Source organism: Mobula birostris, chromosome 3 (genome assembly GCF_030028105.1).
Source record: "Mobula birostris isolate sMobBir1 chromosome 3, sMobBir1.hap1, whole genome shotgun sequence".
NCBI classification, from domain to species: domain Eukaryota; kingdom Metazoa; phylum Chordata; class Chondrichthyes; order Myliobatiformes; family Myliobatidae; genus Mobula; species Mobula birostris.
The window spans coordinates 111,068,375-111,091,520 of NC_092372.1; the positions used below are offsets into that span (position 1 = coordinate 111,068,375).

The 23,146-nt window shown below is 42.8% G+C and overlaps 1 protein-coding gene across 4 annotated transcripts in view; it reads right to left on the reverse strand.

Annotated features, from left to right (window-relative positions):
* Positions 1 to 23,146, reverse strand: part of ank2b (ankyrin 2b, neuronal) — an 859,694-nt gene that overhangs the window by 12,772 nt on the left and 823,776 nt on the right. For all 4 annotated transcript variants that reach the window (XM_072253201.1, XM_072253200.1, XM_072253199.1 and 1 more), the window contains 5 exons: positions 13,612 to 13,888; positions 11,113 to 11,202; positions 7,231 to 7,314; positions 6,777 to 6,941; positions 2,693 to 2,872 (listed from right to left, as the gene is read on the reverse strand). In XM_072253201.1, coding sequence (XP_072109302.1) covers positions 2,693 to 2,872; positions 6,777 to 6,941; positions 7,231 to 7,314; positions 11,113 to 11,202; positions 13,612 to 13,888 — 796 coding nt within the window. The remainder of the gene's footprint in view (positions 1 to 2,692; positions 2,873 to 6,776; positions 6,942 to 7,230; positions 7,315 to 11,112; positions 11,203 to 13,611; positions 13,889 to 23,146) is intronic.

Here is a 23,146-nt window from a genome sequence, read left to right on the forward strand (position 1 = left end):
TGCTGTGAGGTATTTTACTTTACCAGTTTTCCGGAAAAGCAGCGTGTCAATGATTTAGAGGAAGGCATTGTGAATAACATCAGCAAGTTTGCTGATGATACTAAGCTGGGTGGCAGTGTGACATGTGATGAGGATGTTAGGAGAATTCAAGGTGACTTGGATAGGCTGGGTGAGTGGGCAGAAACTTGCCAGATGGCGTTTAATGTGAATAAGTGTGAGGTTATTCACTTTGGGAGCAAGAATAGGAAGGCAGATTATTATCTGAATGGTGTGGAGTTAGGTAAGGGAGAAATACAAAGAGATCTAGGAGTACTTGTTCATCAGTCTCTGAAGGTGAATGAGCAAGTGCAGCAGGCAGTGAAGAAGGCTAATGGAATGTTGGCCTTTATTACAAAGGGAATTGAGTGCAAGAGCAAGGAAATCCTTTTGCATTTGTACAGGGCCCTGGTGAGACCACACCTGGAGTATTATGTGCAGTTTTGGTCTCCAGGGTTAAGGAAGGACATCCTGGCTGTGGAGGAGGTGCAACGTAGGTTCACTAGGTTAATTCCTGGGATGTCCGGTCTTACGCAGAGAGGTTAGAGAGACTGGGCTTGTACACGCTGGAATTAAGGAGATTGAGGGGGTATCTGATTGAGACATATAAGATTATTAAGGGATTGGACAAGATAGAGGCAGAAAATACGTTCCAGATGCTGGGAGAGTCCAGTACCAGAGGGCATGGTTTAAGAATAAGGGGTAGGTCATTTAGGACAGAGTTGAGGAGGAACTTCTTCTCCCAGAGAGTTGTGGAGGTGTGGAACGCGCTGCCTCTGAGGGCAGTGGAGGCCAATTCTCTGGATGCTTTCAAGAAGGAGCTAGATAGGTATCTTATGGATAGGGGAATCGAGGGTTATGGGGACAAGGCAGGAACCAGGTATTGATAATAGATGATCAGCCATGATCTCAGAATGGCGGTGCAGGCTCGAAGGGCCGAATGGTCTACTTCTGCACCTATTGTCTATTGTCCTGTTGGTAGGAATGTTTTGGTTTTGGCTAAAGATAGGCCATGTTGTCCAACTTAGTAATGTTATGTCAGCCAATCGGGATTGTGGGACGTAGAGAAGGTTCTTGAGAGCTGGGTGGGAAGAGAATTCTGAAGGGCAGTAGCCTGGTTTGGGGTCCTTTCGGCGGGAGCTGCGGAGTGGTGCAAAAGAGAAGATGCTGGTGAATGCCATTGGAAGGAGAGTCCCCATTGCAAGAAGTACTTTATGCAGATGAATGGCTCCAAGGAAGAAGGGCCAATACTCCTAAGAGAGCCAGTTTATTCAAGATAGCCTTTGAGGGAAGTTTGGGCTGTGGTGGGTGCTTTCACGCAGACTATGGGCCCAGCATATGAGTAAAGTGATACACCTCCGACTACTCCAGAAATGAGCTCCATCATGGACTGGTTCAACTGTAATGGGCCTTTCTCTTTATCTTTTCTTTTTTCTGTAACTGTAAATGTGGTAAATAAACTTTCTTTATGATTTTTTGCTGGTGTTCCAATAATTGTGTATGGCAGTATTTACACAGCATTCCCTCAAATCAAGGTTCTTTAATCAGAACATCCTGACATTCCTGTTTGGTTGAACCCCAAATCATACCAACCCTAGACGTATATTGCCTATGAAAAGTGGCCTTCGCACCGCTGAGTCCTGTGGCTGTCAGCAAAGTTAGCTAATGAAACAAGCTGGTCTACAAGCCTTGGGTTACAACTCTTTTATTCAGGGGGTGGGTGATGTCAGTGGGGCTACCATCCTCAAGAACTGACACCAAGGATTAGAGCTCTCAATTAGGCAAATGCCCATAAGAAGGGGAAGGAAATTGCCATGCAGGGTGCTGGATCTTGGGGATTCTTCAGGAATTGGAGGGTTTAGGGAAGTCAGGAAGAACAGAGGACTCTTGAAGGATAAAGGTGGGAGCGAATGGGGTGAGTTAGGAGGATAAGAAGGTTACAGCCTGGCTATAGATGACAAAAGGTGAGAATGGAAATTGCATTAGTTGCACGTGGGTTAATACACTGAGAAATGGGTTCTCCTCAAAGCTTAATTTCACATTTGCTATGCATTGCCAGTAAAATTTGTCCTTTAGTTTGATATAAAAGCTGAGACCCCAATGAAAAATATAGATGCACCCTAATAGTAACAATTATCAAACTGAAAATTATTTATTCAATCAGACCAGTTAGAAACAGAGTAGCCTTCCTGCACCCACATACAGTACCTGCTACACTATTTAAAAAGATAACTAATCTGATGATAACCAAAATCATATTTCCACTATCCACAGTAAACTTACAGCCCCTGGTTTATCAAATATTCCACAAAAATATAATATCCATTTATTTTTATTTTCTGTTTTTGCCCATTAAATAATTTTCTAACCACAAACAAGAGAAAATCTGTAGATGCTGGAAATTCGAGCAACACACACAAAATGCTGGAGGAACTCAGCAGGCCAGGCAGCATCTATGTAAAAATGGTAAAAATGATGCTGCCTGGCCTGCTGAGTTCCTCCAGCATTTTGTATGTATGGCAATAATTTTCTAACCATTATTTTGTGCATTCATTTCTACACTGTATCTTTAATACCTATATAATGAAGATAAATGACTCCTGCCAAGATTCTACTTGGAATAAAATCCTCCACCGAGGACTTGAAAATATCATACCATATTGAAATCATCTTTGGCAGATGGAAGGTCAGAGGCCAGCGTGGGGTCCCCAATATGTTTTTCCACTCTGTCTCCATGGACTACTGTCGTTTTAATAACCCTGCTGACTTTTCGGCCCTCAACAGGCTCTGATTGAAATTCAGAGTTAGAGGGCACTTGCGATTCTGAAAATGTCATCTGCACATAAACAAAAGTGATTTTATTGTGTTAATCACTCTGTGCATCCATTAACAAAATAACATTAATGGAAAAGATCACTCAAAAAAAGAAAGGAATGTATGATACAACAATTAGTAAAGTAGAACATCTGGCTGTGATTTTAAAGAACATGGGCAGACGCAGAGATAAAAATCATTGAGTTACACAGTGTGAAAATTGGCCCTTTGGCCTAACCTGTCCACAATAACCAATGTGTCTTCCTGAGCTATTCCTATTTGGCTGCAATTAGCCCATAAATCTCTAAACATTTCCTATTCATCTAGCTATCCAAATGTTCCAAATATCATTCCTACCTCTGACAGCATGCTCCATATATCCATCACACTGCGTGAAAACTTTACCTCTCTGGTCCCCTTTGAAATTTCCCCCTTCTCTCCTCTAACATATGCCTTCCAGTTTTAGACTTTCCTAGCCTTGCAAAAAGAACTGTGACAATCCATCTTATCTATGCCCCTCATGATTTAAAAATGCAGGAGCTTTTTAAAAAAAAACTCAGTTGCAATTTCCCATGCACAAACATGCTGATTATTGCTAATCAGTCATTCCACTTCAAAATACAGATAGATCCCTTCTAGACCCTTGCCTGTGTTTCCCTAGCTTGTCCTTGCAAAACTTCTTTAAAAAAGTCACAAGACGAGCTACCTGCAACTACACCCAAGTCTAAGCTAAAGGAACATCAATTTCTTCATTAGCTTCTCACAGGATACACTTGGTCAGCCCCATGGGATTTACTCACTATCATGTGTGTGACTATGGGGATTCCATAGTCAGGGGAACGGACAGGAGATTCTGTGAGCCTGACAGAGATACCCGCATGGTGTGTTGCCTCCCAGGTGCCAGGGTACGGGATGTCTCGGATCGGGTCCAGAATATTCTGAAGGGGGAGGGTGGGCAGCTAGTTGTTTTGGTACATGTTGGTACCAATGACATAGGTAGGACAAAGGAGGAGGTCCTGAAGAGAGATTTCGGGAGTTAGGAAGGAAGCTGAGAAGCAGGACCTCCAGGGTAGTAACCTCAGGATTGCTACCTGTGCCACGTGCTAGCGAGGGCAAGATTAGTAGGATCAGGCAGATGACTGCGTGGCTCAGAGACTGGTGCAGAGGGCAGGGCTTCAGATTCTCGGATAATTGGTATCTCTTCTGGGGGAAGTATGACCTGTTCAAAAAGGACAGGTTACACCTGAACCCGAAGGGGACCAATATCCTGGCGGGAAAGTTTAATAGAGCTGTTAGGGAGGGTTTAAACTAATTTGGCAGGGGGACGGGAACCAGAATGACAGAGCGGAGGAAGAGGAAAACAGACTGGTGGCGCAGTGACATTAGTGCCGGACTCAAGAGCGAAGGTTCCTGAGTTCGAATCCAGTCGGGCTGCTCCTGGGCACGCTTTCCATCCGTGCCGGGTTGAGTGTCGAGCTAGCAACTCGACCTTGTAAAAAGCACTAATGGTGTCGAGGTCTTCATCGAAGACGATGGACGAACCTTATGTTTCAGAACATCACTCTTCTCTTCTCTGTATTCCCCAGCTTCTATGAACTTATCCACTGCAAATACAGAAGAGAGGCATTCACCATTTCCTGTGCCTCTACACATAGTTGACCACAATGATCCTAAGGGGACCTATCTCTAGTTACCCTTCTGCACTTAATATACTTATAGAATCTCTTCGGATCGCCTTTACCTTATCTGACAAGGGCACTTCGTATCTTCTTTTCGCCTTTCTGATTTCATTTTTGTGTACTACTATATCCCTTATATTCTGGAATGCATTCTTGATCCCACCTAACCCTATGGCTCCTTTTTCCTATCCCTGTCGCACATAACATCCGGAGACTGGAGGAATTGCTGAGTCGACGGGGTAGGGGGTCAGAGCAGGAAGATCAGGCTCTTACGCATGCTGCGGGGGAGTGGTGGTTGCCGGAGCTGCGGTTCATTGGGCTCTGTAGGAATCTGGCACCTCTGCTCCCAGGTAGATCAGTCGAAGCCATCAAGAAGCAGCTTAAGCTCCTTGGCTGGTCTCCTCCTGACACCGTGCCTGCCGGTCCATCAGAAGAGGCAGGTATCCTAGAAGCGGGATCTGGGACGCCCCCTGCGGAACCAGGTGAGGAAGAAGTGACGCCTCCAGGTACAGATGAAGACGGAGATGAGCATGAGTGGAGGAGACGCCTGTAAGATGTTGTGGTCCACCAACTTTATTCCTGTCGTCAAGATCCTTCAGCGCTGGTGAGGTTCAGATGTTGGTCGAGTTGCTTTGGACAGGGAAGATCTCGACAGAAGAAGCCATCTTACGTCTGGACGCGCACGCTAGGCTCCACTTTCCAATTCGCTGGATGCCTTCAGTTCCTCGTCGACTGTGGACTAGATCTACGGGCGGGCTGTCGAAGAAAGAAGAACGTCGTGCGCAGTACACACATCTTCAGCTGCTGTATCATTCTAGGCGGAAGGATGTTGCCCAAACAGTCATCTCGGGAGCTTGGAGAACTGCCCACTTGCAGGAGCGGGCTCTTCTGCCCAGCACCCTTAAAGTTTGGTCGGGAATTCTATCTACCGAAGGTAGTCCTGACCCCCGTCCGGCCAGGCGGTCTCACCGACCAATTGGGACCTGATCCGCCCCATTGAAACATCTGACGTATCCTCAGCTATTCGGGGTACGTCTGGGGTGGCGGCAGGTCCTGATTGGATTTCGTTTGAACAACTACGACGGATTGACCCTTTGTACCTGGCTGGTTATTTTATTGTCATCATGTTCTTGGGTGTCCTTCCCTCCCCCTTCATACATTCCCGCATTACCCTGGTCTCCAAGCATACCCATGGCGTTACCTCCCCTTCCCATCTACGCCCTATAGATATTTCTTCCATCATCCTTAGGGCGTATCATCCGATCCTTGCCTTCAGATGGTCTAACATTCTTGTTTTACCCATGTTGCAGTTTGGATTTCTCCCTTGTGACGGCACTTAAGCTTCAATGTCCTTCATCAGCCAAGGTTCCCCTATCCTGCCTGCCTTCTCCTTCACTCTTACAGTAACATGATGGTTCTAAATTCTCCCTAACTCACCTTAAATACCCTCCCATTTATCAGTCAACCCTTGATCTGCTCAGCACCTTTTCTAACCAACCTTTGCAAGTTCCTGATGAATGGCATAAAGATTAGCCTTCAACAAATTGGAGGACAAACTTAAGAACCAGTCGTACCTCTTCCCAATAGGAGGTCAAATATTGTCCCCTCTCTAAGATGACACAAAATACTTACATATTAATTGTAAAAACTTTCCTGGGCATACTTAACAAATTCTGCATCTTTAACACTATGCCTATCCCAGTCAAAATGAGGAAGGTTAAAATCACCTACTCTTGCAATCCCTTACCATTTAGTGCTTCTCGATCTTGCTACATATTTACTCCTGTAATTCCTCTTGACCTTTGGGGGCTTCTAGTATCATTCCATCAGGCTCTGTGCTTTATTTCTTTGAATCCGACATTAAAAAAATTCACCAGTGTTCTTTTATTCAGTTCTGATGAAGGTTCAGGACCTGAAATTTCAACGCATCTTTCTTTGCCTTTATAAGTGCTGAGAATCATACTTTGTATTTGCATCATTTTAGCTTTAGGTATCTTAGGATACTGGATTAGATGCTTCTGTGTGTCAAGAAGGACTTTGATTTTTCACATTTGCCAGCACCTGGATAGTCCATATATTTTTGAGATAAATATTTTGTCTCATGTGTAGACAAATAATAATACATTAACCACATGTTTGGGATTAATCAGATTAATGTGCTACTTGCCTTAATGCATTGTAGGTGTATTTAAAAACAAATCATAATTAAGTAAAGTAGAAATGGTAAGAAAAGCATTTTAAGCTGACCTCTGACTGCTCACTGTCACTTTTTAATACAGTCCGCTTTAAAACTTTTGAATATCCGTCATCATGTTCAATTCTAATTGGTTCTTGCTCTGCTCCTTGTATTACTACTTCTTCCTTTTCAGTGCCATCAGGGGAAACTAAGCGTCTAATAATCTTTCTGGTAACCTTAAGGAAAAATAAGAAAATAAATGTTTAAAAAAACTTCCATTTTCACTTGTATTCCTAGTGTGATAAAATCATCAACAAACAAACATTGTTTCTCTTGCCAAGATGTTGTTTGTCCAGGTATGTATTTCCTATCATTTTTCTACTTTTCTACAATTTCTCCTCATTTTACCTTCACCATCTTTAGCAATGTAGCAAGTTATAATGAATAAAGGCATATGTCAAAGCTGGAGTCTGTGGCCAAATGGAAAATGTTGGAATGCTAGAAAAAGTTTACTCATAGCATTACCTTTTTTACAATAGTATTTCCATGTTCATCTGTGTATTGTTCTTCAGTGACTGACTCCGGTAGGACATCGGGCATATCATCCGCCTGCAAATTGATAATGCTCACTGAATTTCAAATAATGAAGTTTCTGCCGTGCAATTGATACTCAAATGCAATTTACCCTAGTTTTCACAAGTGAATTTGTTAGTTGTGAAAACGATGCACTGAAAGTAAAATCTTTTAATTAATATAAATGGATAGCACTTTTGAATGTTTAGTTTTTCTTCCATTAAAAGATAATGGTCAATATTCTTGAGTCAGAAATTACTGCAGCTTTAATAATACAAGTTTTTCACAAAAAATAGCTCTTGGAGCAAACCTGTCCAATCCACACAATATTAGTTAATGATATGATTAAAAATCTTCAGTCTATCAAATATCCTTTGGATATTTATGGCTTTGTATGGTCTATATAATTTTTAATACAAACAGATTAATTTTAAGCAACTCAAAAGCCTGCAAAAGGACACGCAAGTGGAAACCAGCACAAAAATTAGTATTCCATGTAATGTGTACTTATAATTTTTGCATCTTTCCACTGGATTAAGTAACATTGTGCAGGAGAAATGGTGCTTCCAATTGAAACTAGGGAACTTAAAAGCCTTCAGTATACTTTCATAGCTGTATATGATCCTGTTAAAGAATCATACATAGAAATAGTTATTTTCTAAATGTTTTCCTCACTATGAGAATGTTGCAAAATTTCATCCTTTTACAATATAATAATATAGAATATGTTTTGCACTTAAATCACTTGCTTTTCTATTTTGTTGAATATGGAAAACAGCTCAAATATCATGGAGAAACAGATGTTAATACAGAATAGATCCAATATGCATTGTTGGAAAGATTTAAAAGTTTGGGCTGAGTTTGTAGAGGTGGTCAAAGACACTGTTCTAAGTTTTGAAAGGAGTTCTTAAAGGATATAGTGTTGCAGTACAAAACATAGGGGATAAATAAGGGATTTCCAGAGGCAAAGAATATCAGCATTGGTGGCAGTGACAGTAAAATGTGAGGTTCCACAGAATGCTATGTTGGGTATGAGTTGGATGTATTGCTGGAAAGGTGTGCAAATGTAGAATGGGAGAAATCACCACTGATTTGAATTTCATGCCCTCAACAATGCCCAGAGAGCTGGAGAGCTAGCGATGCAGATTGAGCATCGAGCATCTTCGCTCCATCTGTAGTAGAAGCCAGGTCCGCCCATTTAATTTCCACTTCTCATTCCCTTGCTATGTCATGGTCCGGTCCGTGAAGTCCGCATTCCGTTGCTAGGTAGGTCCAGCCTTTGCCGCTACCTAGTGTTGGGAACCGTCTTGTCGTGTTCAGCATTCTGTGTATAAGTCTTATGTCTTGTTCCCAAGGAGGGGTCCTGGCTCTGCATTCCTGCCTCTCCCTCAACCAAGGCTCTGCGTTCCTGCCTCTCCCTCGACCAAGGCAAGGCTTCGTGTTCTCATCCTGTCCACCTGCTTCGTCCTGTGCTGGAGTCTCTCGTTCTGTCCTGTAGCCTCACCTAGTCCTGTCTCCCAAGACCACGTCATGTCTTCGCCTAGTTCTGGGGTCCAAGCTCGAGTCAAGACCCAGGTTCTTGTCCCAGCTCCTAGTCTGCATCCAGTCACGTCCCTAACTCTAGTTCTCTAGTCCTGTCCTGTTCCTAGTAATTCAGTGTCTGTGTCTTGCATTTGGGTCCGCCTCTCATCAATGCCCCCCCCTTTATGACATGCTAACGTATGTATCTGTGCATAGCCCCATCTATTGACAAGTTGAGGGTAGATACCGATTAGAGGACAACACCTCATAATCTTCCTTGGAAGTCTCCAACCTGACAGTGTCACACTGATTTCTCTAACTTCCAGGAACAATTTCTTCTTCCCACCTCTGTTTTCCCTGATCCCTCTGACCCCATTACTCCTTTTTCTCCTCCATCGCCTGCATGACCTTCCCTTCACCCATACCTTCCTCTGACTGGTTCCCTCCTCCCTTCCTTTAATCTGTTGTTCTCTCCTTTCATATTTCATTTTCTTCAGCTGTTTGCCTCTTTCACCTATCACGTCAGAGCTTTTCACTAATTTCAACTCCCCACCCCCTATCTCCTTCCCCTCATCTGTATTCACCAATCACCTGTCAGTGAGTACTCTTCCCCTCCCCCACCTTTAATCTGCCCTCTGCCCTCTTTCTTTCCAGTCCTGATGAAGGGTATATTAAATTGAATTCATCGATCTTAGCTAAACAGATATTTCAGTTTCAAAAAGTACTGGCCAATTATAACACTCTAATATAACAGTAACACTCTTTTCATCTTTCCACAAGATGCTGCCTGATCTCTCATATATTTCTAACATTATCTTGTATGTCCAATTTGCTACATTTTTAGTGTATTGTGTCTTAGCCTGAGAATTGTTATTTCTTCCTTCTCCTGTTTTTACTGTTCTTCATCGAATTAAATCTCCTCCAAGCAGATCAGTTGTGATCAACAAGCCTTGACCACTTTCTCTCTCAGCCACTACCACTCAACCCTTCCAGAGACAATCCCTTTACTTTCTCTATCCCTTCCTCCTACTCTACAGCTTATTTCTAACTTGATAATTAAGTGATCCTGATTTTGAGAAAAGGCCATCGATCTGAAAAATTAATCACATTTTTCTCCTTAAACATATTTCATGACTTGCTGGGTATTTCCACCATTACAAGCTATTTAAAGTTCAACAAAACATAAATGTACATGGGCTACAACCAAGTCTGATTTAGGACAATCCTGGATCACTCATTCCCACTATAGTTCACCTAGCATAGTAAAAAAAATTTAAAAAAAAATTTAAAAAATTGCTCAACAAAAATGGATGATGATTTGTGGTGCAATAATATATTGAAATCTTTGAAGATGTTATTTTTTGAGTAGATTGGCCTGTCTTGTACATTTGATATTTCAATAATATTTGTAATATTATATATAATATATACACACACATTTAATTAAGCGTACTTGTTAATTCAATTACAAGATATATGTTAATTGCATCCATCATCACACTTCCACATTATATATGCATGCCTTGCTAAAAGTAAAGATGAGTCAGACCCGTATTTCGGATTCCAGTATCCTCCACTTGATTCATTCAATGTTTTGAAGTAACAAAACATACACTTGCCACATTCTTGAAAATGCAATGTCACTGTTGATAGGCTTTCTTTACAAGACCAAACTGAGCCAGTTAAACATAAATGTGACACGATGGCACCAATCCTGACTTCTGATGCTATCAGTGTGAAATTTACACATTCTCCCTTTTATCAGGTGGCGTTCTTTCAGGTCTCTGGTTTCCTCTTACGTTCCAAGAACGTGCACTTGTGTAGGTTAATTGTTCACAGAAAAGTACCCCTAATATGTAGATAAGTGGTAGAATTGATGGTACTGCAGGGAGAATAAACTGGGTTAGTGTAAACATGGGTGGATGATGGTTAGCATAGACTTAATGGGCTGTTACCTTACTATATCTTAACAACTCCATAAATGCACAATTAGCTATTCTTGATGCAAACGTAATCATAAGCAACAAATTACAAATAAAAATTGTGATCTGATGCACTGAATATTCTGGTCAAGCACTAATAAAAGGAAAACAAATTGCAAGCAAAAAATGCTTACTTGTTTTAAAATAAACAAATCAGATTCTGTATAATTTCCATCAAAAGCTAAGAGCTACAATCCATGTCATGCTTGGACTATCAGCATGCATCACTACAGAAACCAGACAATGGTGATTCAGTGCACGTAGTTCAATCTAAATTGAGAACTAGAAAATTCTACAATAGACCAAAGGGCAGCATGTTAGTGTTGGATACCTGGATAATCACCCGGCGGCGAATGACCCGGGTAGTTACAGTCTCCTCATCAGAACTGCTTTCCTGTTCCCCCAACTCTTCTACTATCTCCTGGTGAAAACAGTCAATCAGTCATCATTTACTTTCGCGTGTGTGTGTGTCTGTATGACTGCGTGTAAGTGTGTGTGTGTGTGTGTGTGTGTATGACTCTGTGTGTGTCTTTGTGTGTGTGTATATATATATATATATATATATATATATATATATATATATATATATATATATATATATACACAGTATGAGTTTACATACTGTCCGTAATTTTGTAGGTTTCGTTTGGGAGCTTCCATTTCCTTCTATATATTTAATTGCCCATTGGAAATTGCTGCTGTTATGTTTGTGAATAGTAGAATTTGGGAGAAGTTGATAACATTTGGAGAATAAATTAGAATGAGTGCAGATACTTCTTGATGTGTGGGCTCTGTTTATGTGATGCTTGACTGAATGACACTAATTATACCTTGTTTCAGGAACAATGTTGTGCTCAGGAAATACAGACAATTAAAGTTCTTTTCTGAGAAAAATCTTTTCAGATTTCAAGAGCAATTATCTAACACAAATGACCAGCAAAAATGTTCAGCCATATTGGCCCAGTCTGTGGTATTCAAGCAGAGGCAGGGGTGACATTCTACTGTACTTCCTTTTACCCACATTAGAAAATGGAACATCTTCAAATTTTCCTCTGCTTTCGTGTAGCTGAGATAAAAATCAACAATATATTACTCCTGAACTCCGCATTTACTACTCAGATCTATTAAACACATCAACAAACTACCAATGTAAAACTGATTTTGTGAAGATTAAGTTATGAGTTAGATTTATTTAGTTCAACTGGAAACAGCCTGCTTCAAACAAAAATTGCCTTGTGGCAGAAAGGATGTTTTGCACAAAACTGGACATCTATTTTTCTCTTGAAGAAAGGTGGATTTGGGTTCAAATTATTTATGTTAATTGAAAAATGCTAATAAAAGGGTTAAGGAATGCACCTTGGAATAGAAGTAGCTTTTAAACTTTATGTAGAGTCTGAAAAAGAAAAGCAAATAGAGAGCTGAAGAGAATGATATTGAATCCCTGACCTTAGAGCCTAGCCTGCTAAGGAACTACCAGCTTGTGACTTGGTTGAGGAAAGGAATTGGCAAGAGGCCAGGGAGACAAGTTTTTGGAGAGTTTTATCTCTGACGAAAGATACAAAGAAAAAGATGGAGAATGCCACGGGCAGGTCGAAATAAGAAAGTGAAATGAAAGGGATCCAGGAATCAGGTGACAACATAAATCAGCCAGCAAAAGGGTTTGATGAGTTCAATTATGTGGAAAGTGGCACATGGAGAAATTCTGCAAAAAAATATTGGAACACAACACCTTTATTTTAAGCAAAAATCAGATGACCAGTTTTTATTATTCTACCTGCCATAACAGATGATGAATTAAGTTAGTGATAACAATTTTGCATATCGCCTGTTGCTGGGGCCGGGGTCAAAACGCTCGGCAAAGATGGTGCTCGGTGCATCGGTGTCGGAGGCTCGGAGTTTTTCGGACGGACTCGGAGTCGGACTGTGGTCGGATGTTTCCGGAATGCTGCATCGGCAAGTTGGTGGCGCTGGGGGTTTACCGTCAGCATGAGATGTTGGGACTTTGAGAACCTCTGAGACTTTTACTGTGCCATGGTCTGTTCTTATCAAATTACGGTATTGCTTTGCACTGTTGTAACTATATGTTATAATTATGTGGTTTTTGTTAGCTTTTAAGTCGGTTTGTCATGCGTTTTCGTGATATCATTCTGGAAAAACATTTTTATCATTTCTTAATGCATGCATTACTAAATGGCAATAAAACGGGACTGCGTGTCCTCATAATCATAATCATAATCATAATCATTGTGCAGCTAGTAGATCTGCTATCCCATAGCTTCAGCAACAAGGTTGATTTTGGCCTTGAGTTTGTATGTGACTAAGTAAGTTCCCTGTCACATCCTCTCACACCCACAAAAGCATACACTTGGCAGGTTAACTGACTGTTGTAAATTGTGGATGAATGGGAGGGAGGTGGGGGTGGAGGAAGAATATAATAGATTAGGGTAGGAATACTGTGAAAATAGATACTTGGTGGCTGGTGTGGACTTCTTGACCTGTTTCCATGCAATATCCCTGATTGCTTAACTCAAATAAAACTGATCTTTGAAATGGCTGAATTGTTGATGTAGAGAAAAAAAACACCTATACTTTTACACTGTGACTTGCCCTGTTAGATTCCAGAAGTCAATAACTGACTTCCCGCATTTGCACTATTGACCCTGTAATAAGAGAGAAGCAATCAGTAGTGTAGATGTACAAAACTCAAAGACACAAGTTCCCAAGAATATAATCCTGCAGTCTTGAATATATATGTAGGCAGCTTTTCTCACACAATATTGTACCTCAAACAAAATGTTCAGTACTTTGCGGTTTTACTGTAGCTTCGTACCTTTTCTAGTGATTCTTCCTCAAAAGATTTCTTAATGATCTCTGGCTCATTCTCTGTGGTTTCCCCTATAGTGGGACCAGCTGTTTGGGTGGGCTGTAAGCCCTCATCAGGCTCCTGTATTATTGGAGTTTGTTCATCTATTCTCAAGTTTACCAACTCTGTAGATTCCTCATCTGCCTCTTCTTCATCCTGGATATCAGATTTCTCTACCTCCCTGGACTTGCCTTGATAGAAGTCAGAATCTTCACCAGAGGATGTAAAGTCTTGATCCTTCACTCTGTCCATAAAGAATTAAATTGTTATAGGTATCTGAATTTTAGTAACAATAGGATAAGGCTGATATTGAAACTCTTTTGACAAATGAGGTGATTATTGACCTCAGAAGAACTTGCACCATTTTCACCCTTCTTGTGCTGGGGCAGCACAGCAGTGGAAACCACAAGCAGTTTCAAACTCCTGTGCGTGCACATCTCATACAACCTCTCATAGTCCTAGCAAACATCCTACACTGTCAGGATAGCTTACCAACATCTCCACTTTCTGTTGAGGCTGCAGGGAGCTGGACTGTGCACATCATACTACAGATACACAGTAGAGAGCAACCTGACAACATGCATCACTGCATGGTACAGAAACAGCTCTGCAGTGGAAAGGTAGTTAAAACTGCCCAACACATCATCAGCACCAGCATACCCACCATCAAGGACAGATATACAGAAAGGTGCCAGAAAACGACCAGTCACATCATGAAAGATCCCACCCACCTGCTCATGGACAGTTTGTCTAACTCCAGGGCCTGTCATCTACACCAGGACCACCAGAGTCAAAAATCGTTACTTGCCCCAAGCAATACTTTCACCCATCATAAAGAAACTATAATAATATAATTTTGTTTTCAATTCAAAATCAATCACTGTGATGCACTCCAAATATTTTTCAACAAAATCACAACAATTCACTTTTAAACAAATAAAAAAATCTGTACCATTTGATTTCAAATGAGGCAGGGAAAAGAATTCCCATTTCCCACTGTGGAGTTATTGTTTAGCTGCATGTGCCACATCCAACCCTCTGGTTACAAGTGGTGCTTATGAGTTTGTTTCAGATCTACACCTCATCAGAGCTGTACTTAGCCACTCAGCCGTAAGTGCAAAGTGAGTAGAGCAGGGGGCTAAGCACACAGCCTTGTGGTGTACCTTTACAGATGGAGATTGTGGAGATGTTAACAATCTGAACTGCCTGGGGTCCACAAATAAGGAAATCCAGGATCCAACTGCACAAAGAGATATTGAGGTCAAGGTTTTGAAGCTTATTAACTCATTTTGAGGGGATTATAGGATTGAATGGGGAGCTGTGTTGATAAAGAGCATCCTGATATATGCACCTTTGCTGTCCAGATGTTCCAGAGTTGAGCGAAGAGCCAATGAGATGTGAACCTGTTGCTCCAGTAGGCAACTTGGAGTGGATCCTTGGAGAACTTGGAGAAATATTTATTTATTTATGATACAGCACAGAATAGGCCCTTTGAGCCATGCCGCCCAGCAATCCCCTGATTTATTTCTAGCCTAATCACAGGACAATTTACAGTGACCAATTAACCTACCAACTGGTACATTTTTGGACTGTGGGAGGAAGCTGGAGCACCTTAAGATTATTAAGGGATTGGACACGCTGGAGGCAGGAAGCATGTTCCCGTTGATGGGTGAGTCCAGAACCAGAGGCCACAGTTTAAGAATAAGGGGTAGGCCATTTAGAACGGAGTTGAGCAAAAACTTTTTGACCCAGAGAGTGGTGGATATGTGGAATGCTCTGCCCCAGAAGGCAGTGGAGGCCAAGTCTCTGGATGCTTTCAAGAAAGAGATGGATAGAGCTCTTAAAGATAGTGGAATCAAAGGTTATGGGGATAAGGCAGGAACTGGATACTGATTGTGGATGATCAGCCATGATCACAGTGAATGGCTGTGCTGGCTCGAAGGGCCGAATGGCCTACTCCTGCACCTATTGTCTATTGTCACCCGGAGAAAACTTATGTGGCCATGAGGAGAACATATGGGCAGCAGCGGGAATTGAACCTGGGTTGCTGATACTGTAAGCGTTGTGCTAACCACTATGCTACCAAGCCGTTGCTATGTTTCATCAGCAGTCTCTCAAAATGCTTCATCACTGTGGATGTAAGTGCTGCTGGATGATAGTCATTAAGGCAGGTTACCATGTTCTTCTTCAGCACTGGTATAATTAAATTAAATCCTGCTTGAAGCAAGTGGGTACCTCAGACTGAGGTTAAAGATCTCAGTGAACACTCCAGCCAGGCATTTACATGAAAATAAAGAAATACAAAAGAACTTGTAGAAAAACTAAATTATACATAAAGACTGACAAACAAACAATGTGCAAAAGAAGACAAGTCCTGCAAAAATAAAAATGTGAATAAATAATATTGAGAACATGAGTCGTGGAATTCTTGAAAATGAATCATAGGTTGTGAAGACAGTTCACTGTTGAGGTGAGTGAAGTTATCTACGCTGATTCAGAAGCTTGACAGTTTTGTTAATATCCAAGGCTGCTTGTCTGAATGATTTTGGGGTGCACACTTGTCTATGAGTGTCTTTATAAAGTCCATAATGATGGTGGCATATTCATTCAGGTCTTCTGATTAGACCCTGAACCTTCCCAGTCCACCAAAGCAATCACGTTGCCACTCCTCTGTCTCCTGTGACCACCTCTTTGTTGTTCTTACCTCTGGTTTCTTGCTCGTTAGCCTCTGCCTATGTACAGGTAGGAGGAGGAGAGCGAGATGATCAGATTTCACAAAATTATGTTGAGGGATGGAATGGTAGGCAGTCTTGATGGTAGAGTGGCAGTGGTCAAGTGTGTTGGGTCCTCCGGTGCTGCAAGTGATGTGCTGATGATAGATGGGCAGAGATTTCTTCAAGATAGCCTGATTGAAGCCACTAGCAAGGATATCAAAGGTGTCAGGGTAGGCTGTTTCTTGTTTGTTAATCATGGCACTTAATACATTGAGCACCTGCTTGACATTTCCTTTAGTGGTATGTAAACTGAGGCCAGGATTACAATGGAGAACGAATCAGCAGAAGAACATCTAATAAGTTAGGGGTGTTTATAGTGGAGATGCTGGCAGTGTTGGTTGTGTTGCAATGGGTGCAGAAAGCCAGACAAGCCAAAGCATTGATATGTTCAGATTCATCCTCAGTTCTAGCAAGTTTAAGGTCTTTTCACACAAACAGTCAGCAAGATGTACCTTATGAAGTCCTTTAGTTAGTTATAAGAATTGCAAATCAGGGAGGTCAGGTAAAATTTCTATGGGTTCCAGCACATGTAGGGGTGAAGGGGAATGAGAGGGTGGATGAGTTGGCAAAGAGGGCGTTAAAGAAAGAAAATGTGGAAATGCACATTAGTATCTGTAAAGCAGAGGTTAAGTGTGTAATCTGGGAAAAAGTCAACCGAAAGTGGCAAGAAAGATGGGACAGGGAGGGGAAAGGGAGGCACTTATATCAAATACAACAGAGTGTTGCAGTTACTAGGGTAGGTAATGGAAACAGAAGAGAGGAAATTGTGTGGACTAGGTTAAGGCTGGGGCATTGTGCATTAAGCAAAACATTGAAAATGATAGGGAAACACCAGACAGGATTGTGTGAGGAATGTCAGTAGAACATGTAGTTTTGTGTTGCAGCAAGTATGGGATACAGAGAGAGATGATGAGAAATAAATTAAGGGAGTTGGGGATGCAGGAATTCACATTAAAAGGGTTGCTGGGCATGGGTGAGAGAGCACAAGTCCGGGTATTTTTAGCGTTTTTAAGGGGTACAGGGGTTTTTTATAGAATATGACGAATAGACAGGAATAGGATACGAGGATGGTCAAAGATGGGAGGGTGAAGTGTAGGTTTGTGTGTGTGTGTGTGTGTGCACGCGCGCGCGCACGCGCGATTGGGTGAAGGGATTTAGAATGTATGTCTAGTGCACATTCTGGAGCAGAGGGTGGTGGTAATGCACCATTAAACTGGATGCCAACCGCCGTAAAACAAGATACAGACAGACAGACAGACAATGGAGAACTTGCTTGATAAGTAGATATTCCAGGTTGGGAGAACAGGAGTGAGACTAGACCTCTGTGTCTGAGCAACACGATGAGTTTATCAGAAAGCAGACACTGCTGCCTCGACACTTTCTTGATAAAGCTGTCCAATCCATCTGGTGGATTGACAAGCTCCTGGGCTGGAGTGTGGGAGTGAACAATATCATAGTCATAGAACACTACAGCACAGAAATGGGCACTTTGGCCTTTCTACACTATGCTGAACCATTAATCTCCCTGGTCCCATCGACCTATACTAGGATCATAGCCCTCCGTAGCCCTCCCATCCACATACCTATCCAACTTTGTCTAAAATGTTAAAACTGACCCTGGGCAGCTCATTCCACACCCTAACCATCCTCTGAGTTCTTGCTCATATTCCCCTTAAACATTTCACCTTTCACATGACCTCTAGTTGTGGTCTCATCCAATCTCAATGGAGAAGCCTGCTTATATTTACCCTATCTGTACACCTCATAATTTGCATGCCTCTATCAAATCTCCCCTCAATCTTCTACATTCCAGGGAATGAAGTCCTAACCAATTCAATCTTTCCCTATAACTCAGGTCCTCAAGCCCCAGCAACATCCTTGTAATTTTTCTCTGCACTCTTTTTAATCGTATTGTCATCTTTCCTGTACGTAGCTGACCAAAATGGGACACAATATCCTAATTAGACCTCACCAATGTCTTCTGCAACTTCAATATAACATCCCAACTCCTGAACTCATTACACGAGGAAATCTGCAGATGCTGGAAATTCAAGCAACACACACAAAAAATGCTGGTGAACGCAGCAGGCCAGGCAGCATCTATAGAAAGAGGTACAGGTCCGAAATGTTGACTGTACTTCTTCCTATAGATGCTGCCTGGCCTGCTGCATTCACCAGCATTTTTTGTGTCCTGAACTCATTACATTGATTTCTGAATGCCAATGTGCCAAAGGCATGCATATCAGTGATGCCACTTTCAAGGAATTATAGGACTGTATTTCTAAATCACTCTGTTCTACCCCCAGCGCTCACCTTGTAAGACCAACCAGGTCCTCCCATAGTGCAACACCTCACACTGTCATGGTCTGGTCCGTGAAGTCCGCGTTCCGGTTCACAATCCGGTCCGTGGACTCTCGACTCTGGGTCTTCCAGTTGTCCCTTGTTTCAGTTGGGCTTAATCATAGGCACCTGATGCTCGTCTTGGGTCTGGGAATATAAGTGGCCCTGGGTTTGAGTGTGGGTGCTGGTTTGTCTTGCCAGTATCCTGTCCTTGCCTCTGTGGGGGAAGTCAGGCTATCTTTACTGTTACCCTGTGGTTGGATCTGTTCCTTCCTGTCCTTGCCTCTGTTGGGTAAGCCAGGCTGTCTTTGCTGTTACCCTGAGGCTGGATTGGACTGTTCCCTTCCCTTCCCTTCCCTTCCCCTTCCTTCTGGAGCCTTTGCCTGTGACCTGTGTCTGGAGCCTTGCCTGCAACCTTGTCAAGTTCTATCACCAGAGTGAGACCAGAGCCTTGCTGTGTCAAGATAAGGAACTGTCTGTTGTTGAGTTGGAACTGTCTCTGTGTCCACGCCTTCACTAGGTAGGTCTGGCCATTTGCTACTACCTAGTGTTGGGAACCATCTTGTTGTGGTCAGCATTCTGTGTAGAGCTCTGGCCCCAAGTCCTGTTCCCAAGGAGGGGTCCCGGCTCTGTGTTCCATGTCCCTGTGTTCCCATGCTATAGACCAAGGCTCTGTGCTTCTATCCTCCCCAAGACCAAGGCTCTGTGTTCTGTGTTCCTGTCATCCTGAATCCGAGGTTCCTGTTTCCCCCAAGTCCAAGGCTCGGCTGTTTCTGAGAACCAAGTCAAGGCTTTGTGTTCTTGTCCTGACCATGTGCCTCGTCCTGTGCTGGAGTTCTTTTGTCCTGCCCAGGAGTCTCTTGTTCTGTCCTGTAGCCTCGCCTAGTCCTGTCTCCAAAGACCACGTCATGCTTTCACCTAGTTTAGGAGTCCAAGCCCGAGTCAAGACCCAGGTTTTGGGTCCTTGTCCAGTCTCTTTCTTGGAGTCCAAACCCAAGCCTCGTCATGTCCTCGCCTCGAAGAACCCAAGCCATGTCCAGTCCTGTAGCCACGTCATGTCGTCGCCTAGTTCCAGGGTCTGAGCCCGAGTCAAGACCCAGGTTCTGTGTCTTGCATTTGGGTCTGCTCCCAGCACCCCCCCTTATGACACACACACATGTCCACATTAAATTCTCCCTGCTATATTTCCAGCTAGTCCCGATCTAACTTCAAGCTTTGAAAATCTGCCTTGTTGTCCACTACACTCCCAGTCTTGGTGTCATCGGCAAGTTTGTTGATCCAGTTAACCATAGCAATGGACCCAGGCCTCTAGTCAGACAGCCACCTAGTACTACTCTCCAGCTTCTCCCACAAAGCCAATGTCTAATCCAATTTACAATTGTAAACCTTCTTGACCAACCTCCCATGTGGGAGCTTGTTAAGTGCCTTGAGAAAGTCTACTGCCTTGCCTTCATCAGATTAAAGATTAAAGTCTGTCACAAGCTTCCTCTCCCCCCCCCCCCCCCCGCATAGGACACCAGTCTATTGCGAGGTTAACCCCCAGCATTTTTGCTGGTACCTATTCTCAGCTGGGTAGACTGGAGCATTGTGTGGTTATGTGCTTTGCTCAAGGACACACACACTGCCTCGGCTGAGGCTTGAACCCATGACCTTCAGATCGCTAGTCCAACACCCTAACCACTTGGCCACGTGCCACACTTGCCTTCATCAGCTTTCCTGTAAAACTATGAAAACCACAATAAGATTGGGTAGACATGACTTACTAGGCATAATTTCATGTTGATTATCCCTAATTAGTCCCTGTCTTTCCAAACATATAGGATACCTTCCCAAAACTGATGTCAGGCTCAACATCGAATAATTTCCTGCTTTATTTTTAGAACCATTCTTAAACAATAGAACAACATTAGTTATTCTGCAATCCTCTGGCACCTCACCTGTAGCTAAGGATGTTTTAAATATTTCTGCTAGGGCCCCTGCAATTTTTTGCATTAGCTTCCCACGGAACACCTTGCCAGTGAAAGGGACCACCTTATCAGGTTTTGGAGATTTATCCACCAAAATTTGCCTCAAGACAGCAAACACCTCCTCCTTTGTAACTTGTATAGTGTCCATGACCTCGCTCCTGCATTGCCCTACATCTACAGACTCTGTGTCCATCTCCTAAGTAAATACAAATGCAAAATATCCATTTAAGATCACCCCACCTCTTTCGGATTCACACATCAATCTTCCAAAGGACCAATTTTGTCCCTTGCTGTCGTTTTACTCTGTATATATCTGTAGAATCCATTAGAATATATCTGTAGAATCCATTAGAATTCTCCTTCACCTTGTTTTGCTAGAGCAGCCTCATGCCTTCTTTTAGTCTTCCTAATTTTCTTCGTAAGAGTTCTCTTGAATTTCTCATACTCCACATATCTCATTTGCTCCTACCTACCTATACCTGCTATGCATCTCTTTCTTCTGCTTAATCAGGGCCTCAATATCTCTTAAAAACCAAGGTGCCTTAAACCTGTTATCCTTGTCTTTTATTCTGACAGGAACATCCAATCTCCGTATTCTCAAAATTTTACTTTTGAAGGCCTCACACTTAAAGTGTACACCTCTGTCAGAAAACATTATGATCACAAGATGCAAAGTGTTCTCCCACACAATTCTGTCACCCTCCCTATCTTATTCCCTCATAGCAGATCAGGTATCACACACTCTCTCACTGGGACTTCTCTGTACTGATGAAGCAAACTTTCCTGAACACATTTGTTTAGTCCTTTTATAGTATGAGTCCCAGTCAATTTGTGGAAAGCTAAAAACACCCTCCCCTGCCATCATAACTTTATGTTTCTAGCAACAGTCTGTGATCTATCTACACATTTCCTCCTCTAAATCCTGTGGACAGTCGGGTGGTCTATATCATAATCCCATTAACATGGTCATACCTTTCTTATCCCTCAGGTCAACCCATAAAGTCTCACTAGATGGGTTCTCCAGTCTGTCATGACTGAGCACTGCAGTTACATTTTCCATGACTAGTAACGCCACCTCTCCTCCTTTAACCCCTCACACTATATCATGTCTAAAACAACAGAACTACAGAACACTGAGGTCCCAGTCCTATCCCTCCTACAACCAAGTCTCACTAATGGCTACAATATCATAATTCTAAGTGCTGATCCATGCTCTAAGCTCATCCATCTTTCCAACAATAGTCCTTGCATTGAAATATACGCAGCTCAGAACATTAGTCTCACCGTGCTCAACCTTTTGTTTCCTGACTTTGTTTGTAGGGATCTATCTCCACAACCACTCCACTATTTGTTCTAGCACTCTGGTTCCCATCCACTTCAACCCTAGCTTAAACCATCCAGTGTAGCATTAGGATACTAGTCCCCTTCCAGGCACTGTTCAGGGACAAACCGTCCCTTCTGTACACCTTCTCTGGAAAAGCACCAAATGACCCAAAAACCTGAAGCCTTCCCTCCTGGACCAACTCCTTAGCCATGCGTTAAACTGTATGATCCTCCATTTGCTGGCCTCACTGGCACGTGGCACAGGTAGCAATCTTGAGATCATAACTCTGGAGGACCTGTCCTTTAACTTAACGCCTAACCTGAACTCACTGTGTAGGATCTCATCACCGATTTACCTCTGCACAATCTCTGGCTGCTCACTTTCCCACTAAAGAATGCTGTGGACCTGATCTGAGAGGTCCTGGACCCTCTTACTGGGGCAGCATACCATCCAGGAATTTTGTTCTCATCCACAGAAAATGTTTTCTATTCCCCTACCACTACATCTCCCTTCTTCGCCCCTCCCCCTTCCCTTCTGAGCCACAGAGCCTGACTCAGTGCCAGAGATCTGACAGCTGTGGCTTTCCTCTGCTAGGTCATCCCCCAGCCCCCAACAGTACCCAAAATGGTATAGCTGTTTTTTGAGGGGAATGGCCAGAGGGGTACTCTGCGCTGGCAGTCTATCCCCTTTCCCCCTCCTGGTTGTTACCCATTTACCTGTGTCCTGTATCTTGTGTGTAATAACCTGCCCTGTCTATCAACTCCTCAACTTCCTAAATAATCCAGTTCCAGTTCCAACTCCTTAACATCGTCTGTTAGAAGCTGCAGCTAGATGCACCTTGCAGGTAAAAACGTCAGGGACACTGGGGAACTCCCTGCCTTCCCACATCCCAAAAGAGGAGCACTCCTCCATCTTGCCTGGCATGCCCACTGCTCTAAATGTGCAACAAGAAAGAATAAATAACAAGAAAAAAACATTACCTACAGCCTAAGCCTCTCTGAGCCAAAGCCTCAACTGCCCAACAATGGCCCACTCGCACTATGACTGGCCCACTTAAAACTTACTTCTTTTTATTGGTCCTTGCCAAGTGCCTAATT